The sequence below is a fragment of the Erythrolamprus reginae genome, chromosome 1 (genome assembly GCF_031021105.1).
Source record: "Erythrolamprus reginae isolate rEryReg1 chromosome 1, rEryReg1.hap1, whole genome shotgun sequence".
Classification (NCBI taxonomy): domain Eukaryota; kingdom Metazoa; phylum Chordata; class Lepidosauria; order Squamata; family Dipsadidae; genus Erythrolamprus; species Erythrolamprus reginae.
Window position 1 is genome coordinate 143,708,428 of NC_091950.1, and position 11,412 is coordinate 143,719,839.

The following is an 11,412-nucleotide window of genomic DNA, read 5'->3' on the forward strand; positions in this document are numbered from 1 at the left end:
TTGATGATCTTGGTTTACGACTTTGTCAATTATTGTTTTTTAAACATTTTTCTTTATCATTTTTAATTTATTTTTTGTTGTTATTGAATTATTATTAAAGAAGCCTGCAGCCTGAGTTGGGCACTCATCAGAGTGGCTGTATAAATTAGTTAAATGAATTAAAAAGTGAAATCTGTAATCTGTGGGAATACACCTGGGAAATGGGGGAAGGGATGCTGCCCAGGAACTTGATTAGAGAGGACACAGCCTGCAGATGTATAGCAGGAAAAGAAAGGAACTAAGAAGGATTTTCAGCCTGCAAAGAGAGACATTGGGAGATTTTTACTATTTTTCCACTCTTGCACGATTCTGTTAATGTAGCCTTACAATAAAGTAGAACTAGGTTATCTGGTTGTACTTTCTCTCTGGTTTTTCTGGCAATGCTGAGATAAGTTTTGCAAATTTCATACTCTTTTCCAAAGAAAGGAATTTCAGGAAGAATCTGTGATCCTCAAATAACCCCACTATCCATTAAGTATCTGGCAGTAGCATGATTGAATCACCAGCAGCAAGTACAGATGCATCTGATCAATTTGCAGAATGCCATGATAATACTAACACAAAAACTGGGACAGAATTTGCCTCAACCTGCAGCAGCACAATAGACGGCAGCCTAGCTACACTCCTGTTTCCTGTGACAGCTTGCCAGGAAAGTTCAGAGACCAGCAACATCATTTACAAACAGTGAAACCTTACACCACCATCTCCAGACACACACCAATGCATACCATTCATAACTACAAAGACCTTAGGAGGGTAATAATTAAATACCATTATCCACTCCCACTCATCTTAGATCTAGAGTGGTTTCCAATGCTAGGCTTGAGCAATGTTTACAATTTAATCAGAATGAAAGAAAGATATGAGTACTAAACAGCCTTCTATATGGGCGAACCTCAAAAAATTAGAATATCGTGCAAAAGTTCATTTTTTGCAGGAGAGGCGGAGTAACGACACGGACACAAGAGCTGGATTTAACTGGGTCATTTTTTATTAAATTAAATTAGCATAATTTATTCAAATAAATTAGCATAAAATTAGCATAACAACTATGACCCAAACAATGGACCTGCAGGGTCAAACAATTGCTTACGGGGCGGAAAAGTTTACGTCACAATAAACTTCCTGGGCAACTTATGGGCATAGCTCGATGCTAGTCCAGGTGAGGGACCCCTCCCTCACCTGAGACCCTGCCATGCACTTTCATGAGGGGGGTCACGCCGGCTAACCCCTAACAGGGGACTTAAAGGTGCGTGACCCAAAGACAGGTTCCCCCCAACTGCTCGGGTCGCTTCCACCACAAGCTTGGAGAGAACCTGTCAATCATCCCCAAAGATGCCCAAGGGAGAACACCAGTTGCTAGACCACCACCCAGTTTTCCGCCCCTAATCTGCCATGGAGCGGGGGTCAGATCTCTATCTTGGCCCCCCGACTCCCCCCTCTAGCTGCGCCAGCTCACGCAGAGACCACTGCAGGTCCTGTAAGAAAATGGCGTTCCCCTGTTCTGACAGGTGAACGCCGTCGGCCCGGTAAAGCCATGGCCGATCTACAGTGATGAGGGGATGGGCCACTACAACCCCACCTAAGTCCCTGACTACCCTTCCCAGGGCCTTATTGCCTCTACACCTGACCCGGTGAATGGCCCTAAGGGAAATGGCGACCCACAAAGATCCCCTAGAGGATCGAAGACCGCACCACATGCATGGCGGGCCACACAGCATGAAGCCACCGCAGGCTTCCGCAAGCCTGGCAGGTCCCCTACAGACCCCCAAGCAGGTACCGGTCCTTGCCCGAAGAGCAAGACCAGTGACCGGGGCACAGCAATGGGATGCCGCCCTCCCCGAACAACTGGGCGTAGCCATGGGATGCCACCTACCCAGCACCACCTGGGCACAGCAATGGGATGCCGCCCTCCCAGTACCACCTGGGCGCAGCAATGGAATGCCGCCCTCCCAGAACCACCTGGGCGCAGCAATGGAATGCCGCCCTCCCAGAACCACCTGGGCGCAGCAATGGGATGCCGCCCTCCCAGCCATAGCGGTAGAAACACCCTTCCCACCGCACACCCCTCCTCCCCAACCAGGCAACAATGACCCAGCCGCCGCGACGGCAGGGTCCCACTTCCCGGCGGTACCTTGTTGCTGAGTGGTCGGCGGAGCTCAATGACCCAAAGCAACACTGTCGGTCGCGTCCTGGCGGGGTTGAATAGAAGGGGACCAAAGGGAGCCCTGGCCTAAGATCTTACCCCGGACCCTCAACCGGCCGTTCGTACCCTAAAACAGGCCGTTGACCACCGGCGGTCGGCATCCCCGAATCCTCCGTATCGGGAACGCCGTCACCGCACTAGAGGCGGCGCCACTATGGAACGAGCGTTCCCCAATCGGCGGGATCCATGCTTGGCCTGGCCAAACCCTGTACTCCAGAACCCACCCGACTAAGGCAATGAGATGGAAGGCCAAAATGACCTGGCAACCTGCAATAAGGCCCTGGCCCAGCCTTCCTGCATCGTCACCATGTGGAAGTCACCTTAAATCAACAAACCAGCCCCCGCTTTAAACAAAAGGCGAGGCCGGCCAACCTGGGCCTCAAAGTCCTAACTGAAAGGCCACACTGCCTAAGCTGGACACAAATATGGCCAGGTACACAACTGGGGCAGGCCAGCTATAGGGGTAACCCGTATCCTGCCTGAACTCCCAAACTCTGCACCTGTCTGCTGCTAAGCCCCCCAGAGTGCCAGGCACCACAGAGAGGGCCGTAGCCCAGCAGACCTTTACACTCCACTGCCCAGGAGCCCGCCCAGGTTCCAAAGGTGGTCTGGGAATGCCTCTGGCGAGTCTCGGGCTCACAGGGCCAGGGTCCAAAACCTGGACAACTGACCATGGGACAAGGCGTCAGCGACCCCGTTATCCAACCCGGGGACATGCCTAGCCAAAAACAACATGTTTAGGGACAAGGACCTGTGCACAAAATGGCAGACAAGCTGCATGACCCTGTCGCTCTTAGAGGACAGGGTGTTCACCACATGGACAACCGCTAGGTTGTCGCACCAAAAATGCACAGTCTTGTCCCTAAACTGCTCCCCCCAAAGCTCTAAGGCCACTATCAAGGGGAAGAGCTCTAAGAAAGTCAGGTCCTTAACCAGAGAAGAGGCACTCCATTCCGGAGGCCACGCCGACCAGCACCACTGGTCACCTAACACTACCCCAAGACCGCAAGTCCCCGCAGCATCAGAGAAGAGCTACAACTCAGCTTCCAAAAGAAGCTTGTGCCTCCAAAAAGACAGTCCATTAAACTTGTCCAGGAACTCCTGCCACACGCGGAGGTCAGCCCTGACCCCCGCGCAGAGGCGGGTACGATGATGGGGCAAACTTAGCCCCTTCATCGCGTTGTACAATCTCCTTGAAAAAGCCCTGCCCGGGACCACCACCCGACAGGCGAAATTGAGTATCCCCGCTAGTTCCTGGAGCTGCCGGAGAGTGACCTTCCGGCAACCAAGAACCTCATCGAGCTTCCCTTTAATTTAAAATAACTTATCGAGGGGCAATCTAGAAGATCGCTCCTCTGAGTCCAATTCAATACCGAGGAAAGTAATCCTGGTGGCGGGGCCTTCGGTCTTCTCAGAGGCTAAAGGCACCCCTAGCTGAGCACAAAGGGCTTCGAAGTCCCGCATTAGAGCAAAACATTGCTCCGAACGCGCAAGCCCCGCCAACAAGAAATCATCAAGGTAGTGAACGACCGAACCCAGACCACTTTGCCTCCTGAGCGCCCATTCCAAGAAGGTACTAAAACTCTCAAAAAGAGAGCACGAGACAGAGCAACCCATGGGTAAAGCTCTGTCCACGTAATAACCACCTTCAAAATGGAAGCCCAACAGCTCAAATTCGTCTGGGTGTATGGGGAGGAGCCGGAATGCCGACTTAATGTCTCATTTACCCATAAGGGCTCCCACCCCACACTTCCTAACCATAGCCACGGCAGCATCAAAGGATGCGTACCGGACTGAACAAAGCTCGTCAGGAATGCAGTCATTCACTGACTCCCCTTTTGGAAAAGACAAATGGTGAATCAACCAAAATTCACCACTCGCCTTTTTGGGGACCACACCTAAGGGGGACACCCTAAGATTCGGGAAGGGCGGCTTCGGGAAGGGCCCAAGGACCCTGCCCTCGGCCACCTCCTTCCGAAGCTTTTCTCTAACAATGTCTTCATGTCCAACAACCGACCTGAGGTTGTCGGACATGAAGGCCTTCCTAACCCCCATGTAAGGGATCCTAAATCCCTTAGAGAATCCTAGCAAGAGAGCGGCCGCTCTCGAGCGAGGGTGGTAGTCTTTTAACCAACCCTCAAGCACATGTAAATTAATTGGGTTGGGCCCCTTTACCCCCAGCTGGTGGGGGAGGCTTTGGTGGACCCCCACCCTTCTTTTCCGCCCCCTTCTTGGGGCGGGGGCACATGGAAGAGGCATGGTTCCCCCCACAATTACCGCACGCATGCTTAAACCTGCAAAAGGGACGAAAACATGCCCCCTTTGCGGCAAACTCATGGCACGCCGGGGGAGCCCCCTTTCCCGCTCCCCCCGCAGCCGCCTTGGCTGGCGTGGAAGCCACGGGCTCCTCTTCCATGAAATGACCGCTGTCAGTCCTGTCACAACCCTCCTTGCCGGACATATACGTGGCCTGGAACCACAGGTCCGGGACCACCATATCCCAGGGCAAGGAGGAGTCATGGGCTATGCGCATCTGAAACCCCTTATCATAATGCCTCCAAATGGTACCACCGTACTCGAAGTTAGCCCTGGCAATTAAATCAATGTATTTAAGCAGAGCAGCAGCCCTAACCGGCTGCCTCTGAATCACTACAGATGCGAAAGTCAAGAAAGCGTACAGCCAAGAGCTGAAACACTTTGTGACCTTCGTTTTCTTCACCTTTTCCCCGGGCACGACATCTTTGTCCTGCTTGGGGACCTCTCTATTTAATAGGGAGAAGAGGTCCACATACTCCCCCCGCCAAATTGCCTCCTTCACTGATGGGTGGAGGTGGTACCCTAAGGGTGTAGCGGGGAGCCCGCATGGGATGGCCCCAGGCTTGATGCTGGCGAACGGGTCCCACACGGTGGATACCCCCATTCCCAGCACTCCTAGCCCCGGTGGATACACCAAAGGGGGCGGGGGCATAATAGCAGGCGCTGGAGGGATCCAACCCCCCACCCCTGCCCCCGGTGGGAAAGCTACCCCCGGTGCTGCTGCCGGCGGGGCTGGCGGAGCCCACACCTGACCACATGTGCCTGAAGTGGACCCCAAAAAACTAGTGCCACTCCCCAACGCAGGCGGGCTAAACCCCGGACCCTGCACGGGGAGGAGCAGTGTAGTGTCTAAGTGTGGTGCAACCTCACCTGCCCCATATGGGGTGGAAGACATCCACGGAGGGCCCATCCGAGTGGGGCCCTGGAAAGCTGACACCTGCCCCGACTGGGCCATCTGCCCGGCCTGTGCCATCCGCCCGGTTTGGGCCATCTGCTCGGTTTGGGCCATCTGCCCGGTCTGGGCCATCTGCCTGGCCTGGGCTGCTTCTTCTTCTGGGTCCCTTCCCCAGGCCGCCGATGCAGCAAAGGGGAGCCCGGCTGGGCCCGCCCCGGACCGCCAGCGCTCCAAGTCATCGAGCTTCTCAAGGACCCTGGCCCAAGAGAGAGAGGGAGAAACCTCGGGTTGAGGGGCCGTGAGCATAAATCCCACCACCCCCTCAGACGGGACCACCCCAGGGGGGCCCTCCATACCAGCCCGAGCCCGGGCAGAAGGCCTCAAAGCCCTCCTAGGCCGCGCCACTGGTTGGGCCGGGGGGGCCCAAGCTTGCCTCTTCTTTGGGGCCATACCTTTACAGTTAATACAACTCCAATATTAAACCAGACCCAAAAAAGGCCCGAGCCGGGAAGCAAGGCCGGCCTAAGCACAGTAGGCCTCACCAGGAAGGCCAATCCACCCTCCCCCCAGCAGTGGGAGTAAGGCCTCACTGCCCACTGCTTCAACAAGGGGGCCTGGAGGAACTAGCCCACCCTAATGGCTCCCTGTATGGCGCGAAGAAATGCCCCCCGAACCTCGAAGGGGAAACCAGGCCGCACCCCCCAAAGGGCACCCCCCCACACGCCCCCGATCCCGGGGGCAACCGGAGGGTCAAACCGGAGCGGAGCCCAGCTGATGCTGGCTCCGCCACTGGAGAAGCAGCTCCTGCCGCCCAAAATGCCAGCGACACTTTGAGAGGCCTTTTTGCCCACCAAAGAGGCCACAAAATGGCGGCCACGCACGAGGCCGCACCCAAAATGGCCGCCGCGAGCAGAACTGACAAGCGTCTGCTCGGGGCGATGGTCCGGGCGAAAAGGCTGAGCCTCGGGCCTGCCCGCCCTTAAATAGGGCGAGCAAGCCCCGCCCGGACCAATCAGCAGCCGGGCCTATGCAGGCCCAACTCTCGGGCAAAGTCTCGCATCGCGAGACTTCGCCCGAGAACCAAGATGGCGGCCGCCATGGGGTCCGGTGTCTTCCCGGCCCCTCCCGCAAACGCCGCCGGCGGGTAAGTCCGCCGGCGCTATTTCAGTAAATTACATGCAAATTCAAGCCATGATTTGTCATAATTGTGATTATTATGGTGTGCAGCACATGAAAAACCCAAATCCACAATCTCAGAAAATTAGAATACAGTGGTATCTCTACTTAAGAACTTAATTCATTCCGTGACCAGGTTCTTAAGTAGAAAAGTTTGTAAGTAGGAGCAATTTCTGTCTTTCTTTTTCCTTTTTATAAAATAATCTTTATTAGTTTAATACATTAGAGAAAACAAAAAACAACAAAAACAAACAAGAAACTAACAAAACATTACACACACATAAACAAAACGAGTTGTCAACAGTACTGTTGACTGCTAAAACTGCAACCTTTCAAAATTTGTTGTATATATTTGTATATCTTAATTATTTTTACATTTCAAAATTTATCAGATAATCATCAATCAAGAAAAAAATATTCTTTTTTGCTATATCTCTTATCTGAAATATAATATTTCTCCTATTTGGGGTGAGTTCTTTGTGTTTTTGGATTTGTTTATTTCATTTCCTTTACTTTTCACTGTATTTGAATAATTTTTCCCATTTGTACCATTGATCCCAAACACTGTAAAAGATCATTTTATCTCTGTTTTGGATTTCATAAGTCATTTTAGTCAATTCTGCACATTCATGTACCTTGTTTATAAAATGTAGAGTAGATTGGATTGTGTCTTTTTTCCAAAATTGGGCATATGATATTCTGGCAGCAGTCAATCAGAGATCAGGTCTGTCAAAAGCAAAGAACAACAAAGAAAAGAGCCTCCTGCGGAAGGAGCCACCATGGGTAATGGGGCTGGGCCCACTTCTGGATATCCCAGTGCGAATAACGTCCCTTCGCTGACACCACGCGATACTTCATGGAGGCAGTTTTGCTCAAGCTACAGGTGGGCAATCAGCTGACACAAACATCTCCTGACTGTTTCTTCACAGATCAAATGGAGGGAGGTGCTTTTCTAGCTCAGAAAGTCAATTTTCTCTGGCAACAGTAAGGCATGAATGAGAATCAATCAGGCATGAGAATCAATCAGGAATCAGGAGAACTTCATGCCTTTCTGAGGATCTGTGCAATGTGGGATTATTTGAAAACTCGCCCTGCCTCTATTTCCACTTCTCTCCTCGCAAGTGATATGGAGTTAGTTAAATGGGGGTGGGGGCGCGTGTTCAAAGAATCCCACATTGGAATACTGTGTTCAGTTCTGGAGACCTCACCTACAAAAAGATATTGATAAAATTGAACGGGTCCAAAGACGGGCTACAAGAATGGTGAAAGGTCTTGAGCATAAAACATATCAGGAAAGACTTAATGAACTCAATCTGTATAGTCTGAAGGACAGAGGGGAAAGGGGGGACATGATTGAAACATTTAAATATGTTAAAGGGTTAAATAAAGTTCAGGAGGGAAGTGTTTTTAATAAGAAAGTGAACACAAGAACAAAGGGTCACAATCTGAGGTTAGTTGGGGAAAAGATCAGAAACAACGTGAGAAAATATTATTTTTACTGAAAGAGTAGCAGATGCTTGGAACAAACTTCCAGCAGACATGGTTGGTAAATCCGCAGTAACTGAATTTAAACATGCCTGGGATAAACATATATCCATCCTAAGATAAAATACAGGAAATAGTATAAGGGCAGACTAGATGGACCATGAGGTCTTTTTTTGCTGTCAATCTTCTGTTTCTATGTTTCTAAACCAATAATGCCATTTTATACACAACGACAAAAAAACAACAAAACCCAAAAAAGTGACATAGAAGAACTTAGAACAGAGAACTAAATTTTCCTATATTATAAAATCATTGTGTTTTAACGTTTAAGACACAATAGCGATAGCTTTACAGCCCTCTCTAAGCGGTTTGCAGCATATCATCTGCAACAATCTGGGGTCCTCATTTTACCCACTTCAGAAGGATGGAAGGCTGAGTCAACCTTGAGCCTGGTGAAATCTGAACTGGTGAACTACAGCCAGCAGTCAGCAGAAGCAGCTTGCAGTACTGTACTCTAATCACTGCGCCACCAAGCCTTATAATGCTTTTATAATTTTTAAGGAAAAGTTAAATGTATTTATTATATTATTTTGAACTCTGAAGCAAATATATAATTAATACTAGAGCCCTAGGAATATAATACAGCCTGGTTGTTATTATTTAATGAGACGTAATGCTAAAAACCATTTGCTACTAGAACAGCTTTTATGTAAAATTAATTTTTGGCAAAAAGCAATGGTTCTTAAAAGTGTTGAACATGAAATTTTCTTCCTAGGATATTTCTGAAAGCATGCCTTACCTCCTGGTTCCTAATGCTGTATATTAATGGGTTGAGCATTGAGGTCAGGACTACATAGAACACAGAGGCCATTTGGTCTAGCTGAGGATTCTGCCTAGAGCTTGGCCGTGCATACATAAAGCTACTACATCCATAGAAAATGGTGATAACCATAAGGTGTGATGTACAAGTAGAAAAAGCTTTCCTACGGCTTGAAGCAGAGCGGTTCCTTAAAATGGTGACCAGGATATAAGTGTAGGAAGTGAGTACAGTTAGGATTGTAACTGTTATGTTGAACCCTACAAAAACAAATATTAGTAGGTCATTAAGACTGACATCAGAGCAAGAAAGAGCAAGAAGGGGAGGAGTATCACAATAAAAATTGTTAACAATGTTTGGGCCACAGTAGGACAGTCTAGATGCAGCCATTGTGTGTATGAAAGCATTAACGATCCAAGCTGTGTAGGAAATCGCTATCAGCTGAACACACTTCCTTTGGGACATTGTGATGAAGTAGAGTAGTGGATTGCAGATTGCCACGTAGCGATCATAGGCCATCACAGCTAGAAGGTAGCACTCTGTGGTGGCACAAACGGCATAAAAGTAAAGCTGTGTAAAGCAACTTGCAAAAGAAATGGACTTCTTCTCTTTTAAGAGATTGGACAATAGTTTTGGGGTCACAGTTGTTAAATAACAGGTATCCAGGAAAGATAAGCTGGTAAGGAAAAAGTACATTGGTGTGTGGAGTTGAGGACTGATTCTGATTAAGACAATCATGCCCACGTTTCCCATCAGGGTGATGACATAAATAGCAAGAAATGCCACAAAAAGGATCAGCTGTAACTGTGGGTCCTCTGACAACCCAGTGAGTATGATGGTCTGATGCCATGTAGGGCTTTATAGGTCATAACCAACACTTTGAATTGTGACCGGAAACTGATCGGCAATCAATGCAGAGGTAGTCCTCAAGATTATAACATTTGCATTCATGATTGATTGTTTGATTGATATTGGGTGGCAGGAGCACATATCACTGTGCACTGTTTTTGTGCTGCGTGTATTTATTTACTACTATAAAAATCAATATTTTTTTTTAAAAAAAAGATTATAAAATTTGCAGTATAATGCAGCCCTGCCTATCACACCAACATATTGGTTGATTGATTCCCCCTGGTGATTCCTGTGGGAAAATGCGTACCGACAAACACAGTGGAAAGGTGGAAGGATGTAGTGGTCTTTAAGTTTGGTGAAGAGCTCTTCCCACGTTACCAGTATTGGGATCCTATCGGTGCACTTGACTCCATAGCACTGGTAAGGAAAATGGAGCTGTGCATGCAGTTCCATATGACCAGCGGTTGGGCATGTGCGCCTGCGTGAGATTTGGCTTCTGCGCATGTCCAGGAAGCCAAATCTCATACGAGGATGTTTGCGTGCACAAGATTTTGCTTATTTTTGGTGGTTTTTTGATTCTGCGCATGCACAGAAGCAAAGAAATAACCAAACATTGCCAAAATCTTGTGCATGAAAGCATTCTCATGCAATATTTGGCTTCCTGCGCATATGCTGGATAGGCCACAATGCTCAAGTCTGTCAAGATTCTTCAGAACCAGCTATTCCCCTCAGCTTGGTGTTGCCTGTAACCCTGATGAACTTCCATTCTATACCCTGATCTGGATAATTTATGAATATGTAGAAGAGTACTGCGCCCCAAACAGAACCTTGAAGTACCGCACTTCCTCCATATAGATGTAGTTACATTAAGGATTTTATGCTAAGTGCAGTTGTTCAGTCCACTGCAAATCAATTTGGTGGTGGTACTACATTGTTCTATATTAGCAAGAAGTAGGCTGTAATCTACTTTGTCAAATGCCTTATTTACAAACTTTTCTAACATGGATGGGTATTTTTAAAAACATATTTTGACCTGCATTCCTGTTCTCTCTCCCACTGTACTGCTTTTGATGGATGGGGCTATTTTTTTCCTTTTGTGTAAAGACAGATGTCACCTTCTTGCTCTTTTCTCCAATTAGAGGACTAATCATTTTGTTGATTCCTTACCTTTCTTATATATTGAAATAAACTCTTTTTTGGTTATTTTTGGCATTTGTTGCAAGTCTTAGTTCTTTCCTGACCTCAGGCATCCTGACTTCAACCATGAAAATTCACGCTGTTTGCTAGTATTCTTTATATGTCCCTCTTTCCACTTTTTAAGCTTGTCCTTTTTGTGCCTCAGTTTGTCAGAAAGCTCTCAAGACCATTTTGGCTCCTTTCCCTAGGATATTGTTTTTGTTTGGACCTTTAATATTTCATTCTTCAGAGTTTGCCATGCATCCTGAAATTTTTTTCCTTCTAGTATTTCTATCCATGGAATCCTTATTCTCAATTTTAGTTTTCTGGAATCAGTTCTCTTAAAGTCTAGAACATTGGTCTGACCCTTTTCAGTTACCTATGTCTGCATTATGGGATGCTTCCCTAGAGTTCCTATAGTTTCCATTCCCTCAATCATTTCATCTCCTC

The 11,412-nt window shown here is 48.2% G+C and overlaps 1 protein-coding gene across 1 annotated transcript; it reads right to left on the reverse strand.

The window, feature by feature from the left end:
- Window positions 1–8,859: 8,859 nt before the first annotated feature.
- Window positions 8,860–11,036, reverse strand: LOC139165886 (olfactory receptor 5AP2-like). The gene is made up of 2 exons (XM_070749156.1): window positions 11,028–11,036; window positions 8,860–9,774 (listed from the first exon to the last, which is right to left on the reverse strand). The coding sequence occupies exons 1-2, from the start codon at window positions 11,034–11,036 to the stop codon at window positions 8,860–8,862; spliced, it is 924 nt and encodes a 307-aa protein (XP_070605257.1).
- Between the last annotated feature and the right edge of the window lie 376 nt (window positions 11,037–11,412).